At 44.2% G+C, this 18,283-nt stretch overlaps 1 protein-coding gene across 5 annotated transcripts in view; it reads right to left on the bottom strand.

Moving 5' to 3' along the window:
- The window catches only part of ttc28 (tetratricopeptide repeat domain 28), a 751,433-nt gene that overhangs the window by 20,781 nt on the left and 712,369 nt on the right, over positions 1–18,283 (bottom strand). For all 5 annotated transcript variants that reach the window (XM_060843565.1, XM_060843568.1, XM_060843566.1 and 2 more), the window contains one exon: positions 744–873. In XM_060843565.1, the coding sequence (XP_060699548.1) occupies positions 744–873 (130 nt within the window). The remainder of the gene's footprint in view (positions 1–743; positions 874–18,283) is intronic.

Genomic DNA, 18,283 nt, shown 5'->3' with positions numbered 1-18,283 from the left:
GTGATATGGCTCTATCATTAGAACAAGTACTGTTGTCATTTCAGAAATGAAAATGTTTTTAGAAGTTATTCACTGCATGGCAAGATGGATTAAATTAATCTATCTTCCCTTCCAAACTTTCTCCGTTCCTATTCTGAATATGTGGCAGAATGTGTTGGCAGGCATTAAAGCCGAATCCATTCTTGTCCTTAGTCATGTTTCTTGAAAACTGATTTCCCCCTTCCGAATTCAAGATACAGGGGAGGACAGTAATACCCCAAATGCTTAAGATCAGTGAAGTCATTATACGTTCGAACCTGGAACCCTTGGGAACTCTGCTGAAAATGTGTTGCTGGTTAAAGCACAGCAGATTAGGCAGCATCCAAGGAATAGGAAATTCGACGTTTCGGGCATAAGCCCTTCATCAGGAATCCTCGAATTTCCTATTCCTTGGATGCTGCCTAACCTGCTGTGCTTTAACCAGCAACACATTTTCAGCCGTGATCTCCAGCATCTGCAGACCTCATTTTTAACCCTTGGGAACTCTACAGGCCAGTGTCACATGAGGCCGGAGTTTAACAACTGGAAAAGTGACAATTAAAAAACAATAAATTACCAATAGTCTGAAGTAGGATTAAACTTGATCCAAAGAGCTTCAAGCATAAAACAGCAGGCAATCAAAGAAAGAAGCTGAGAATGTTTGGATTCTGAGGAAATGTGTGAGATTTACTACCAAGGAATATTGTCCAAGAAATGTATCGTACCTAATGCTGCCAGGAACTCATGACACCCTGGCAGTCGCCAGAGCTGAACACTTATAGACACTTGAATCGGAGCTGAGGAAAAATCCTGTTCCTTCTCACCGGTCTGAAGCTGAACAAGTACTTGATGGAGCTGTGCAAAATAAAGAGAAAAAATTATAAAAGTGCCATTCCAGAGAAAACTACACAAGAAATGGGGAGGGTAAAGTGGATCTTACACTACATGGAAACAACCATGAGGTACTGGAGCAAGAGAGAAATCGTGGACAACAAAATTTCATCAAAATATTCAGCACACAGTTCCCAGAGTATTACTAAAACAGATTAAGAAAATGTATAGCAAGGGGCTTAATGTTTAAATCTAGAGGTCATCTCAGAATTCTGTTAGCCACAAGTGGAGACCATTTCTGGAAAACTGCGGGCAGTTTTTGTATCTATGGATGGAATCTTCACAGAAGGGGCAAGCCCAGAGGTCAGGGAGTTTTCCAATGATCAGCAGCACTGGGCAGGATGCTAGACTTAATGCAATGCTAGGAAGGATCAGTCAAGGGCAGGCTAACCAAGGAAAGTGGGAGGATGAGCCTTCTGTGCTGTTGGTCCAAACAGAGGGTTAGCAATACTACTGAGAGAACAGGGGCTCACTGCTGAAGCAGCAAAGGAATTGCAAAGGTGACTCGAATTTGAGGTGACCTCACAGGGGTTCAAGTATTTCCTATGCTGAGTCTTCTCCCTCTTGAAAAGAGAAAATAGAGAGAATGTTTAATGTTATGAAAGGTCTTGGCAAACTGACTTCAAAGGAAGCACTTCTACTCTCTGACACACAAAGTCAAGGAGAAACATTTTAAAAACATTGATAGGTTGGCAAGTATATGACATGGCGATGAAAAAAGAAATCTGTATGAGTTTAGTGAGGAAAACAGAAAGGTCAATGACAGCAAATTGGATTTAAGGTAACTAGAAACAAAAGAAGGGAACAAAATGGATAGATGGACAAGCAGACTCATTAACTGTGAATATTGCTACAGTGGAGATTGCGGCTTCCTGCTTGATTAAAAGTGAATAGTTTCTTCTCAAAAATGGCAGTGTATGGATTATCCATTTCTTCACTTGGAGTGATCACCTGAATCGAGTTATGGACCCTCTTTACTGAAAAGTTGTATTTAAGACTCAGATGGGGCATTCCTGATTCACATTTTAACTGTCATTTTTAGGCAAGATGCTCATCATAGTGAGGTAAGGGGCTCAAGTCTACATTTAAAATCAGGATCTGTGTCATAAGAAAGACCTGATACCATGTGACTAACAATTGAAAAAGTGACACCTCATGTCTGACCCACCAGTAAACCTCCAGGCCATTGACACTATGGACGAAGGGACAGCCAGCTCGGTGTTAGTGGATTACAAGGTCTATCCAGCCATCTGGGAGCATTTGCAGGTTTCGGATGAACGGTTTGCTTCCTTGGTGACATTATCACCCCAGTAATTACTCTGTGTTTGCCAGGAGATCCTAGTGAATAGAGAATCTGGTAGGGGAGGTGCACTAGCAACCAGTCCTCCCCATCTTTTACATCGGCTTAGCGAAATAGAAGACAGCAAGTCAGGAGGGTTGCTCATAGGAGGCCATTCCCAGCACCCAGCTTCCACTAGCCCAGAATCAGATTCTTGTATGAATTCTCAAGCAGGCTGCATTCTGAAGTCAGTTACAAATCACACAACACCAGGTTACAGTCCAATAGGTTTAATTGGAAGCACTAGCTTTCGGAGCGACGCTCCTTCATCAGGTGGTTGTGAAAGACACAATTGTAAGGCACAGAATTTATAGCAAACGTTTACAGTGTGATATAACTGAAATTATACATTGAAAAATACCTTGATTGTCTGTTGAGTCTTTCATCTGTTCTTCTTTCATGTGTAAATCACAAAACTTTTTTAAAAAAAAGTTGCATTCTCAGGTTAACTGTAACAATTGGTGTTAGCTAGACAATATGTTGAAGGCATTAGCTTCCTGTGTTCTCTGTCTGTGCCATGATGCTTACATTGATTCTAATCTAAAAAGTGAGATAATGGAGTTTTACATGAATTCATGCAGTTTTTGGAGCAAAGTACAATGCAACTCTGCAAGTACAAATTCACTCCACAAACGTCTGTGTACATGTGTGCGTCTTTGTGTGCATGTGTGTGTGTGTGTGTGTCCGTCCGTCCGTCCGGGGTGGGGGGTTGTAAGTGTCTGTGAGAGAGAGTGTATATGTGTGTGCGTGAGTGTAGAGTGGTCTAAGTCTCTGAGAGGATGCGTGTGTGTGTGCGCGCGCGCGTGTGTGTGTGTAATGCAATGATGGTCACCTGTAGTGTGACATGAACCCAAGGCTGAGGCCCTCCCTATCAGCCTCTGCTCGGCCACCTTTCGCTGCTGCCTGTCCCGAAGTCCGCCTTGGAGGATGGTCACCCGAAGGTCCGAGGTAGAATGTACTGGACCGCTGAAGTGTTCCCCAACTGGGAGGGAACCCTCCTGTCTGTTGATTGTTGTGCGGTGCCCATTCATCCGTTGCCGTAGCCTTTGCTCATTTTCCCCAATGTACCATGCCTCCAGGCATCCTTGCCTGCAACGTTTAAGATAGACGACGTTGGCTGAGTCACATAATTAGCTGCCGGTACAAGGTGGGAGGTGTCCCCACGTGTAATGGTGGTATCCATATCCACACTCTGATACGTCTTGCAGTGCCTACCGTGACAGAGTTGTAAGGGGTTGTCCTGAGAGCCGGGCAGCTTGCTACGAACAATGATCTGTTTGAGGTTTGGCGGTTGTTTAAAGGCAAGCAGTTGAGGTGTGGGAAGGTCTTTGCAAGGTGCTCTTCCTCATTGATAATGTGTTTCAGCTCCTGGGAAGTACTAAACAACGAAGGGTACCCTGCCAGTTGCAGCACGTGCCTGTCTCCTGAGGAGGTCATTACAGTTCCTTGCTGTGACACGTCGGAACTGGCAGTCGATGAGTTGGGCATCGTACCCCGTTCGTGTGAGGGCATCCCTGAGTACTTCCAAGTGCCCGTCACGTTCCTCCTCATCTAAGCAGATCCGGTGTACGCGTAGGGCTTGTCCATAGGGGATGGTTGTTTTAATATGTTTTCGGTGGAAGCTGGAGAAGTGTAGCATTGTGAGGTTGTCTGTGAGTTTGTGGTGGAATGTGGTGTCCATCCTTGATGGAGATGCATGTGTCCAAGAATGAGACAGATGGTTGAGAGTAGTCCATGGTGACAACACACACACTCACACATATATACATATATGTTTCTGGGGTGAATTTGTACTTGCAGAGTTGCATTGTACATTGCTCAAAAACTGCATGAATTTATGTAAAACTCTGTTATCTCACTTTTTAGATTAGAATCAATCTAAGCATCATGGCACAGACAGAGAACACAGGGAGCTAACACCTTCAACATATTGTCTAGCTAACACCAATTGTTACAGTTAACCTGAGAATGCAACTTTTAAATAAAACGTTTTGTGACTTACACATGAAAAAAGTGAAACTATCATGGTATTCGAACAGATGAAAGACTCAACAGAAAAACAAGGTATTTTTCAATGTATAATGTAAGTTACACCACACTGCAAACTTTTGCTATAAGTTCTGTTTCTTACAATTGTGTCCTCCACAACCACCTGAAGGAGCAGTGCTCTGAAAGCTAGTGCTTCCAATTAAACCTGTTGGACTATAACCTGGTGTTGTGTGATTTTTAACTTTGTATCATCCCAGTTCAACACCAGCATCTCTAAATTCTGAAGTCAGGTTATCAAAGAGGCACACGTCAGGAGTGTGATGGAATACTCTCCTCCTGCCTGCATGAGCGCAGCCCGAGCAACACTCAAGAAGCTTGACACCATCCAGGACAAAGCAGCCGCTTGATTGGCACCACATCCACTGTAATGACTCCCGTCACCCTTGACACTCAGTAGCAGCAGTGTGTGCTATCTACAAGATGCATTGCAGAAATTCACCAGGGCTCTTTAGGCAGCACCTTCCAAACCCACAACCACTTCCATCTAAAAGGACAAAGACAGCAGATACTTGGCTCCACCTGCAAGCTCCCCTCCGAGCCACTCACCATTCTGATCTGGAAATATATCGCCATTCCTTTTCTGTCACTGGATCAAAATGCAGAAATTCCCTTTTTAAGGGCATTGTGGGTCATCCTACAGTCCGTGGACTGTAGCAGGTCAAGAAGGCACCTCGCCACCACCTTCTCAAGGGCAAATCAGGATGGGCAATAAATGCTGGCCCAGCCAGGAATGCCCACACCCCATGAGTGAATTGAAAATAAAAGACTCCTGCAACAGGACCTACTTCCCATGGCAGTGGGAAGTTTTCTTTGCCGAGTGGCTCCCAAAATAATCACAGACTCTGATTTATTTCCCATTGCTCCTTTCAGCCTGTCACAAGAGACATCAGCCAGGTCACAGACATGTTGTTTGCCAGGACACGGTAGTACATCACTTTACCACTGATTATCTCAAAATATTGATGCAATAAAAAACTCAGGTACTGGCTCCAACAGAACTATGTGTGTGCAATTAGGGTTAGGGTTCAGGGTTAGGACTAGGGCAAGGCGACAATGGTGACAGAAACACCTTCTTTTCCCATTTCCAGCTGGATTTCACAGCAAAATTAATATCTCCTTCCCTCAATGTATTAAAGCAACCTAATTTAAAGTTTCAGTGAACTTAATCCTAAGTTAAATAATAACTTCTACTGGAGGATGTTTGAAAAAAGAAATTGTCGATAAAACTGGACAATGTTAGCAGCCTCATATTTGTTTCTGTTGCAGGAGAGGTTTGATATTCAACTCTACTGAAGTCAATGGAACTGAATATTCAGCAATGGGTGACTCATTCAGAGCACCTTTTTTCTGTTTCCATCCATAATGAATTGCTCAATGTGTGCAACAAGGATCAATGGTCAAGTATGACCGTGCCAGTTGGCTTTTGATCTACTCGTGCTGTTACACTACTCACATTGAGAGGGATTCGCATTAATCATGGTATAAATCTAGCATTAAATTGCACTTCTTGCCAAACTCTCCGTAAGTCAAGTATGTGCCCGCTGTAATGGCTCTATGTCACATAATGGAAGATGGTCCCGATGCCCTTGATTGTCTTACAGTCAGAAATACATGTTAGCTTGGGTGACTGCAGATGTGGCCGGGCAGTCAGAGATTTGGTGAAAACAGAGCATCAGATGGTGAAACACAACAGATATTTATGACATGACATGGTTTAATATCACTTTTCTCAGAAACTATTCCCTTCATAAATTACACCAACAAAGGATTTTGACACAGTTCTGCTCCTGTCTTTACCATGTTATAAATATGTATAATGGGCTAATTACACTCATTAGCAAATACAAATGCCAAACGGTGACTTTGTTTTCATTATTTTGATGTGATCTCAATCAGACATTTGATTGTCAGTCAATATCTCAATTTTCATGGAGGCATGTTTGGTTGCCGGGGGGGGGGGGGGGGGGGGGGGGGGGGGGGGCTGGTGTGGAGATGAAACTATATATTTTGAGACAACAGGTCTAAGATTAGAAGAGAAAGGAGCAGGAGTAGGTCATTTGGCCCCTTGAGTCTGTTCTGCTATTCAATAGGATCATGGCTGATCCGATACACCTCTTGTTCACTTTCCTGCCCTTTCCTGATAACCCTTGACTCTCCAACTATTTACTCTTGACCATTAATCTTGTGGAAACTCTTTTGCCACTGGATCATGCTGCCAATTTTTGGACGTTTTCTCTGAAGGGAAAGGCCTCTGCCATTTTAGTGTTGGTACTGTGGAAAGGGCTGAGTAAGGATTCCTAATTCATGGAAAGCGCAGCACACCTTCAAGCAGAGAGAACCTTTGTCAGTCAATTGTACTTTGGATGACCATCAGGGTAAGGAATGCACAGTAATTTCCAGATTTTAAAAACTGCAAGTAGTTCCACTGATGTTTAGAAGGCAAACACACTCACAATGACTGATTACTATACCCATGGTGGTCCAGTTCCTGATTTCTACTGAGTTTAGTTTGGGAGCAGTTTATAGTTCTATAATTCACATCTGAGCCTATGATCTAGAGGAAAAATTAAGTGGGATTTCTGCTTCTAATCATTATCCAATGAGTTTTACTTGAACACAGCACGATGGCTCAGTGGTTAGCACTGCTGCCTCACAGCACCAGGGACCTGGGTTCGATCCCAGTCTCGGGTGACTGTCTGTGTGGAGTTTGCACGTTCTTCCCGTGACTGCATGGGTTTCATCTGGGTGCTCCGGTTTCCTCCCACAGTCCAAAGATGTGCAGGTCAGGTGAATTGGCCATGCTAAATTGCCCGTAGTGTTAGGTAGATTAGTCAGAGGGAAATGAGTCTGCGTGGGTTACTCTTCGGAGAGTTGATGTGGATATGTTGGGCCGAAGGGCCTGTTTCCACACTGTAGCAAATCTATTCTAATCAGCTATGAGCCAAATACTGTATATCTGATTGGGGTCATCTATGATAGCCTTCATAGTCTATCAATATTCGCGACTGAGACTCAGACAAAGCATTCTAACTTGGGCATGGCGTGCATCACTCCAGCAAAGGAGTTAATGCCTTCCTTCAGCAATGGAGGAGGAGAAACATCTGGAAGGAAGTAGCAAAATAAAATTGATTTCATTAATTTCAGCTGCTGTATGGAGAAAGGTATAATTGTCCCAGTGATACAGGGGATTAATGTAAATGCTGATGAGAAGCAGTCATGTTCATTACAGCTGATCAAAATTGTATGGGAGACAGATTTCCCAGCTTGAAAATATATGCATTCTACAAACAGAACTATAGAATGGAGCACAAATATAGCGGGGACTGGAGTGCAAGGGAAATAAACAATTCCTTGGTCTCAACCAGAAAGGATCGCATAAATAAAACCTTCATCTCTAAGACGAGGAAGCGTCACTCGTCATTAGTAACACACAAATTTATGGGAAAGGATTGTAATTTTTAAAGGGTTCGATGACAATAGGATTTGCGCTCCTGGCATTGCAAACTTCTGAAAAAATTAAATAGAGGCTCGATTCCTGAGGGCCTCTCTGGTTATTGCTCTGCTCATTTATATTTGTGACTTGCCTGAAATAGGCAGATTGCTCATCAGGAGGAGGAACAAGAAATCAATATCTGTCCGCTTCACTGTACATGGGCCCCCTCTACTGGGTAGCAACAGCAACTGCATTGCCAGCCTGCCAACAATAATTCAGAATGCCCAGAAAAATAGAATCGAAGAGCAATTTATTGTCACTTGTGTTTTTACAAAGAAAAAGTGAAAGGTTTTATAAGTCACCATACCACAGTGCCTGTATTAATGATATAAGTTATTGATAGGAAGAAAAAAAAGTAAACATTAAGGCAAAGTTTATCTCAGATCAATTTCAGTTTGAATATAGCCGATTAAAACAACAAGATCTCCTTCCTATCGGAAAGATGTTGCGAAACTTAAAAGGATTCAGAAAAGGATTACAAGGATGTTGCCAGAGTTGGAGGGTTCGAGCTACAGGGAGATGCTGAATAGGCCGGGACTGTTTTCCCTGGTGCATCGGAGGCTGAGGGGTGAACTTATAGAGGTTTCTTAAATCATGAGGGGGATGGATAGGATAAATAGACAAAGTATCTTCCCTAGGGTAGGGAAGTACAGAACTAGAGGCATAGGTTCAGGGTGAGGGGGGAAAGATATAAAAGAGACCTAAGGGCCAACTTTTTCATGCAGAGGGTTGGTGTATACCACTGGGCAAGAGTTACAGCTGGGGGAAAAGCAATTACGATGTGATTAGGCAAGATTTAGCAAGCATAGGATGGGGTAGGAAACTGCAGGGGATAGGCACATTAAAAATGTGGAGCTTATTCAAGAAAACGTTCCTGTGTGCCCTAGATAAGTATGTGCCTGTTGGGTAGGGAGGAAGCTGGAGAGTGCAGGAGCCGTGGTTTACAAAGGAAGTGGAATCTCTGGTCAAGAGGAAGAAGAAGGCTTATGTTAGGATGGGATGTGAAGGCTCAGTTAGGGCGCCTGAGGGTTAAAAGGTAGCCAGGAAAGACCTAGAGAGAAAGCTCAGAAGAGCCTGGGGAGACATGAGAGGTTGTTGGCAGATACGGATCACAGTAAACCCTAAGGCTTTCCATAGGTAGTTAAGGAATAAAAGAATGACGAGAGTAAGATTAGGGCCAATCAAGGTTAGTAGAGGAGATAGGGGAAGCACAATAAATATTTTTCGACAGTATTCACTCCAGAAAATGACAATGTTGTTGAGGAGAATGCAGAGATACAGGCTACTAGACGAGGTGGGATCGAGGTTCACAAGGAAGAGGTATTAGAAATCCTGCAGAGTGTGAAAATAGATAAGTCCCCTTGGCTGGATGGGATTTATCCTATGATCCTCTGGGAAGCCAGGGAGGAGATTGCCGAGCCTTTGGCATTGATCTTTAAATCGTCATTGTCTACAAGAATAGTGCTAGAAGACTGGAGGATAGCAAATGTGGTTCTCTTGTTCAAGATGGGGTGTAGAGACAATCCTGGTAATTATAGACCAGTGAGCCTTACTTCAGTTATTGGTAAAGTGTTGGAAAAGGTTATAAGAGATAGGATTTATAATCATCGAGAAAATAATAATTTGATTAGGGATAGTCAGCATGGTTTTGTGAAGGGTAGACCTTGCCTCACAAACCTTATTGAGTTTTTTGAGAAGGTGACCAAACAGGTAGACGAGAGTAAACCGGTTGGTGTGGTGTATATGGATTTCAGCAAGGTGTTCGATAAGGTTCCCCACAGTAGGCTACTGTACAAAATGTGGAAGAACGGGATTGTGGGAGATATAGCAGTTTGGATCAGTAATTGGCTTGCTGAAAGAAGGATAACTGAAAGACTGACAGTGAGTGGAGGAAGAATAAGCTTTCCGTGCCTGTACGTCAGAGAAAAAGGTCAATGAAAGTGAGCTCCATAGAATGTGTGCACTGCCTGATAACTGGGTGAACGTCAGAAATCACTTTTCACCAAGTTATAGTCAAACCGGTTTATTTGAAATCACAAGCCTTCACAGCGTTGCTCCTTTGTCAGGCCAGGTGATCAAATCTCAATATCTTTAAGAACAGGTTGTTCGAATTTGTTTTATGCGGAGAGATTAGTTGTCTGTCAGGATCACAAAGTTCAGAATTACTGCTCAGAACTGCACATTTGATTAAAAGGTACTGAAATTTAGAGCCATTGGGAAATGTTTTCTTACTCATTTAAAACTTCCATGCCGTCCCTGCCCTCCCCTTCACTGTTTGATCACACAGCATTACCCTTTGATGTGAAGGGCACTGCTTGTCACTGGCCAATCGGGTGTTTTTCTACCTTCCTGGTGGTGGAATTTGAATAAAGATTCGTGCACTTTGTGTCTCTCACTGTGTCTCACACCTGCACACACACAACATGGGTGCTGGGGAAAAAATAAGCACTACCGCAGTTAGGTGGTAGTGTGGGGGTTAATTTTTTAAAAAATTTTAAAAAATAAAACTTCCATGATGGGTGAGGAGGAACATCACATGGGACAGGGACAGGTGGGGAAAATGATAGCCTTCTGTCCCCTAACAATTCTGCAACAGGAAGGCTTGCTTATCATTAATGCCCATGTAAGGGCTTCACACTGCCTCTGGGCAGGAGGCCTTGCAGGGAGATCAACAAAGCAAATCTGTTTGAGGTCCTTAATCCCAAGAAAGGCCACAATTGCCCAGTAAAGTGGCCAAATGTCACTCAATGTGGGAGGCTTCACAGTCAAAAGGTTGGGCCTCCATCTCTTACATTAAGAAACACCCTTTGTGTAACTGGACAGTGCTGTGACATTGTGTACCTGGACAGTGCTGTGATATTGCGTATCGGGACAGTGCTGTGATATTGTGTATCTGGACATTGCCGTGATATTGTGTACCTGGACAGTGCTGTGATATTGTGTACGTGGACGGTGCTGTGGTATTGTGTACGTGGACGGTGCTGTGATATTGTGTACCGGGACAGTGCTGTGATATTGGGTACGTGGACAGTGCTGTGACATTGTGTACGTGGACAGTGCTGTGATATTGTGTACCTGGACAGTGCTGTGATATTGGGTACGTGGACAGTGCTGTAATATTGGGTACGTGGACAGTGCTGTGCTTCTGCGTACCTGGACAGTGCTGTGATATTGTGTACCTGGACAATGCTGTGATATTGTGTACCTGGACAGTGCTATGATATTGTGTACCTGGACAGTGCTGTGATATTGTGTCCCTGGACAGTGCTGTGATATTGTGTACGTAGACAGTGCTGTGATATTGTGTACCTGGACAGTGCTGTGATATTATGTACCTGGACAGTGCTTTGATATTGTGTACCTGGACGGTGCTGTGGTATTGTGTACCTAGTAAATGCTGTGATATTGTCTACCTGGACAGTGCTGTGGTATTGTGTAGCTGGACAGTGCTATGATATTGTATACCTGGACGGTGCTGTGGTATTGTGTACCTGGACAGTGCTGTGATATTGTGTACCTGGACAGTGTTGTGATATTGTGTACCTGGACAATGCTGAGATATTGCGTACCTGGACAGTGCTGTGATATTGTGTATCTGGACAGTGCTGTGATATTGCATACCTGGACAGTGCTGTGATATTGGGTACATGGACAGTGCTGTGATATTGTGTATGTGGACAGTGCTGTGATATTGTGTATCTGGACAGTGCTGTGATATTGCATACCTGGACAGTGCTGTGATATTGGGTACATGGACAGTGCTGTGATATTGTGTATGTGGACAGTGCTGTGATATTGTGTACCTGGACGGTGCTGTGGTATTGTGTACCTGGACAATGCTGTGATATTGGGTACGTGGACAGTGCTGTGCTTCTGTGAACCTGGACAGTGATGTGATATTGTGTACCTGGACAAGGCTGTGATATTGTGTACCTGGACAGTGCTGTGATATTGTGTACCTGGACAATGCTGTGATATTGTGTACCTGGATGGTGCTGTGGCATTGTGTACCTAGACAATGCTGTGATATTGTCTACCTGGACAGTGCGATGATACTGTGTACATGGACAATGCTGTGATATTGTGTACCTGGACGGTGCTGTCATATTATGTACCTGGACGGTGCAGTGATATTGTGTACCTGGACAATGCTGTGATATTGTGTACCTGGACAGTGCGATGATACTGTGTACATGGACAATGCTGTGATATTGTGTACCTGGACGGTGCTGTCATATTATGTACCTGGACGGTGCTGTGATATTGTGTACCTGGACGGTGCTGTCATATTGTGTACCTGGACGGTGCTGTCATATTGTGTAGCTGGACAGTGCTATGATATTGTGTACCTGGACAGTGCTGTGATATTGGGTACCTGGACAATGCTGTGATATTGTGTACCTGGATGGTGCTGTGGCATTGTGTACCTGGACGGTGCTGTGATATTGTGTACCTGGACAGTGCGATGATACTGTGTACATGGACAATGCTGTGATATTGTGTACCTGGACGGTGCTGTCATATTATGTACCTGGACGGTGCTGTGATATTGTGTACCTGGACGGTGCTGTCATATTGTGTAGCTGGACAGTGCTATGATATTGTGTACCTGGACAGTGCTGTGATATTGGGTACATGGACAGTGCTGTGATATTGATTACGTGGACAGTGCTATGCTTCTGTGTACCTGGACAGTGCTGTGATATTTTGTACCTGGACAATGCTGTGATATTGTGCATCTGGATAATGTTGTGATATAGTGTACCTGGACAGTGCTATGATATTGTGTATTTGGACAGTGCTGTGATATTGTGTACCTGGACAGTGCTGTGCTTCTGTGTACCTGGACAGTGCTGTGATATTGTGTACCTGGACAATGCTGTGATATTGGGTACATGGACAGTGCTGTGATATTGTGTACGGGGACAGTGCTGTGATATTGTGTACCTGACAATGCTGTGATATTGTGTACCTGGACGGTGCTGTGGTATTGTGTACCTAGACAATGCTGTGATATTGTGTACGGGGACAGTGCTGTGATATTGTGTACCTGGACAGTGCTGTGATATTGTGTACCTGGACGGTGCTGTGATATTCGGAACGTGGACGGTGCTGTGATATTGTGTAGCTGGACGGTGCTGTGATATTGGGTACGTGGACAGTGCTGTGATATTGGGTACATGGACAGTGCTGTGCTTCTGTGTACCTGGACAGTGCTGTGATATTGTGTACCTGGACAATGGCGTGATATTGTGTACCTGGACATTGCTGTGATATTGTGTACCTGGACAGTGCCGTGATATTGTGTACCTGGACGGTGCTGTGGTATTGTGTACCTGGAAGAGCTATGATATTGTGTACCTGGACGGTGCTGTCATATTGTGTACCTGGACAATGCTGTGATATTGTGTATGTGGATAGTGCTATGATATTGTGTACCTGGACGGTGCTGTGATATTGGGTACATGGACAGTGCTGTGATATTGTGTACCTGGACAGTGCTGTCATATTGTGTACCTGGACAATGCTGTGATATTGTGTATGTGGATAGTGCTATGATATTGTGTACCTGGACGGTGCTGTGATATTGGGTACATGGACGGTGCTGTGGTATTGTGTACCTGGACAGTGCTGTGATATTGTGTACCTGGACGGTGCTGTCATATTGTGTACCTGGACGGTGCTGTCATATTGTGCACCTGGACGGTGCTGTGGTATTGTGTACCTGGACGGTGCTGTGATATTGTGTACCTGGACAGTGCTGTGATATTGGGTATATGGACAGTGCTGTGATATTGTGTACCTGGACAGTGCTGTGATATTGGGTACATGGACAGTGCTGTGATATTGGGTACATGGACAGTGCTGTGATATTGGGTGCATGGACAGTGCTGTGATATTGTGTACCTGGACGGTGCTGTGGTATTATGTAGCTGGACTGTGCTGTGATGTTGTGTACCTGGACAGTGCTGTGATATTGGGTACGTGGACAGTGCTGTGATATTGATTAAGTGGACAGTGCTGTGCTTCTGTGTACCTGGACAGTGCTGTGATATTGTGTACCTGGACAATGCTGTGATATTGTATACCTGGACAGTGCTGTGATATTGTGTAGCTGGACGGTGCTGTGATATTGTGTACCTGGACAGTGCTGTGATATTGTGTAGCTGGACGGTGCTGTGATATTGTGTACCTGGACAGTGCTGTGCTTCTGTGTACCTGGACAGTGCTGTGATATTGTGTATCTGGACAGTGCTGTGACATTGTGTACCTGTACGGTGCTGTGATATTGTGTACCTGGGCAGTGCTGTGATATTGGGTACCTGGGCAGTGCTGTATTATTGTGTAGCTGGACGGTGCAGTGATATTGTGTAGTGGACAGTGCTGCGATATTGTGTACCTGGGCAGTGCTGTATTATTGTGTAGCTGGACGCTGCTGTGATATTGTGTACCTGGACAGTGCTATGATATTATGTACCTGGACAGTGCTATGATATTGTGTACCTGGACGGTGCTATGAAATTGTGTACCTGGACGGTGCTGTGATATTGTGTATCTGGACAGTGCTGTGATATTGTGAATCAGGACAGTGCTGTGATATTGAGAATCTGGATAGTGCTGTGATTTTGTGAATCTGGACAGTGCTGTGATATTGTGTACCTGGACAGTGCTGTGATATTGTGTACCTGGACAGTGCTGTGATATTGTGTATCTGGACAGTGCTGTGATATTGTGTACCTGGACAGTGCTGTGATATTGTGTACCTGGACAATGCTGTGATATTTTGTATCTGGATAGTGCTGTGATATTGTGTGTCTGGACAGTGCTGTGATATTGTGTACCGGACAGTGCTGTGATATTGTGTATCTGGACAATGCTGTGATATTGTAACCTGGACAATGCTGTGATATTGTGTATCTGGATGGTGCTGTGGCATTGTGTACCTAGACAATGCTGTGATATTGTCTACCTGGACAGTGCGATGATACTGTGTACATGGACAATGCTGTGATATTGTGTACCTGGACGGTGCTGTCATATTATGTACCTGGACGGTGCTGTGATATTGTGTACCTGGACGGTGCTGTGATATTGTGTACCTGGACGGTGCTGTCATATTGTGTACCTGGACGGTGCTGTCATATTGTGTAGCTGGACAGTGCTATAATATTGTGTACCTGGACAGTGCTGTGATATTGGGTACCTGGACAATGCTGTGATATTGTGTACCTGGATGGTGCTGTGGCATTGTGTACCTGGACAGTGCTGTGATATTGTGTACCTGGACAATGCTGTGATATTGTGTATGTGGACAGTGCTATGATATTGTGTACCTGGACGGTGCTATGATATTGTGTACCTGGACAATGTTGTGATGTCGTGCATCTGGACTGTGCTGTGATATTTGTACATGGGCGGTGCTGTGATATTGTGTAGCTGGACGGTGCTGTGATATTATGTACCTGGACAATGTTGTGATATTGTGTCCCTGGACAATGTTGTTATATTGTGTACCTGGAACGTGCTGTGATATTTTGTACCTGGACAGTGCTGTGATATTGTGTCCCTGGACAATGTTGTTATATTGTGTATCTGGACAGTGCTGTGATATTATGTACCTGGACAGTGCTGTGATATTTGTACATGGGCGGTGCTGTGATATTGTGCAGCTGGGCGGTGCTGTGATATTGTGTACCTCGACAGTGCTGTGATATTGTGTAGCTGGACAATGTTGCGATATTGTGTCCCTGGACAATGCTGCGATGTTGTGTCCCTGGAATGTTGTTATATTGTTTATCTGGACAGTGTTGTGATATTGTGTACCTGGACATTGCTGTGATATTGTGTACCTGGACAGTGCTGTGATATTGTGTACCTGGACAGTGCTGTGATATTGGGTACATGGACAGTGCTGTGATATTGTGTACCTGGACAGTGCTGTGATATTGGGTACATGGACAGTGCTGTGATATTGAGTACGTGGGCAGTGCTGTGATATTGGGTACGTGGACAGTGCTGTGATATTGTGTACGTGGACAGTGCTGTGATATTGTGTACCTGGACAGTGCTGTGATATTGGGTACGTGGACAGTGCTGTGCTTCTGTGTACCTGGACAGTGCTGTGATATTGTGTACCTGGACAATGCTATGATATTGTGTACAAGGACAGTGCTGTGATATTGTGTACCTGGACAGTGCTGTGATATTGTGTACGTGGACGGTGCTGTGGTATTGTGTACCTGGACGGTGCTGTGATATTGTGTAACTGGACGGTGCTGTGATATTGTGTAACTGGACGGTGCTGTGACATTGTGTACCTGGACGGTGCTGTGGTATTGTGTACCTAGACAATGCTGTGATATTGTCTACCTGGACAGTGCTGTGATATTGTGTACCTGGACAGTGCTATGATATTGTGTACATGGACGGTGCTGTGATATTGTGTACCTCGACGGTGGTGTGGTATTGTGAATCTGGACAGTGCTGTGATATTGTATACCTGGATAGTGCTGTGATATTGTATACCTGGACGGTTCTGTGGTATTGTGTACCTGGACGGTGCTGTGGTATTGTGTACCTGGACGGTGCTGTGCTTCTGTGTACCTGGACAGTGCTGTGATATTGTGTACCTGGACAGTGCTGTGATATTGTGTACCTGGACAGTGATGTGATATTGTGTACCTGGACAATGCTGTGATATTGTGTACCTGGACAGTGATGTGATATTGTGTACCTGGACAATGCTGTGATATTGGGTACCTGGACAGTGCTGTGGCATTGTGTACCTAGACAATGCTGTGATATTGTCTACCTGGACAGTGCTGTGATATTGTGTACCTGGACAGTGCTATGATATTGTGTACATGGACAATGCTGTGATATTGTGTACCTGGACGGTGCTGTCATATTGTGTAGCTGGACAGTGCTATGATATTGTATACCTGGACAGTGCTGTGATATTGGGTACATGGACAGTGCTGTGATATTGATTACATGGACAGTGCTGTATTATTGTGTAGCTGGACGGTGCAGTGATATTGTGTAGTGGACAGTGCTGTGATATTGTGTACCTGGGCAGTGCTATGATATTGTGTACCTGGACAATGCTATGATATTGTGTACCTGGACGGTGCTATGAAATTGTGTACCTGGACGGTGCTGTGATATTGTGTATCTGGACAGTGCTGTGATATTGTGAATCAGGACAGTGCTGTCATATTGTGTATCTGGACAGTGCTGTGATTTTGTGAATCTGGACAGTGCTGTGATATTGTGTACCTGGACAGTGCTGTGATATTATGTACTTGGACAGTGCTATGATACTATGTACCTGAACGGTGCTGTGAAATTGGGTACCTGAACAAAGTTTAATATAGTGTACCTTGACAGTGCTGTGATATTGTGTATCTGGATAGTGCTGTGATATTGTGTACCTGGACAATGCTGTGATATTGTGTATCTGGACAGTGGTGTGATATTGTGTATCTGGACAGTGGTGTGATATTGTGTATCTGGACAGTGTTGTGATATTGTTTACCTGGACAATGCTGTGATATTGTGCATCTGGACAGTGGTGTGATATTGTGTATCTGGACAGTGCTGTGATATTGTGTACCTGGACAGTGCTGTGATATTGTGTATCTGGTCAGTGCTGTGACATTCTGTACCTGAACAATGCTTTGATATTGTGTATCTGGACATGGCTGTGATATTGTGCACCTGGACAGTGCTGTGATATTGTGTGCCTGGACGGTGCTGAGATATTGTTTACCTGGACAGTGCTATGATATTGTGTATCTGGACAATGCTGTGATATTGTGTACCTGAACAATGCTGTGATATTGTGTACCTGGACAATGCTGTGATATTGTGTACCTGGATGGTGCTGTGATATTGTGTACCTGGACAGTGCTGTGATATTGTGTACCTGGACAATGCTGTGATATTGTGTATGTGGACAGTGCTATGATATTGTGTACCTGGACGGTGCTATGATATTGTGTACCTGGACAATGTTGTGATGTCGTGCATCTGGACTGTGCTGTGATATTTGTACATGGGCGGTGCTGTGATATTGTGTAGCTGGACGGTGCTGTGATATTGTGTACCTGGACAATGTTGTGATATTGTGTCCCTGGACAATGTTGTTATATTGTGTACCTGGAACGTGCTGTGATATTTTGTACCTGGACAGTGCTGTGATATTGTGTCCCTGGACAATGTTGTTATATTGTGTATCTGGACAGTGCTGTGATATTATGTACCTGGACAGTGCTGTGATATTTGTACATGGGCGGTGCTGTGATATTGTGCAGCTGGGCGGTGCTGTGATATTGTGTACCTCGACAGTGCTGTGATATTGTGTAGCTGGACAATGTTGCGATATTGTGTCCCTGGACAATGCTGCGATGTTGTGTCCCTGGAATGTTGTTATATTGTTTATCTGGACAGTGTTGTGATATTGTGTACCTGGACATTGCTGTGATATTGTG

Source organism: Hemiscyllium ocellatum, chromosome 24 (genome assembly GCF_020745735.1).
Source record: "Hemiscyllium ocellatum isolate sHemOce1 chromosome 24, sHemOce1.pat.X.cur, whole genome shotgun sequence".
Taxonomy (NCBI): domain Eukaryota; kingdom Metazoa; phylum Chordata; class Chondrichthyes; order Orectolobiformes; family Hemiscylliidae; genus Hemiscyllium; species Hemiscyllium ocellatum.
This window is presented reverse-complemented; position numbering and strand designations above follow the sequence as displayed.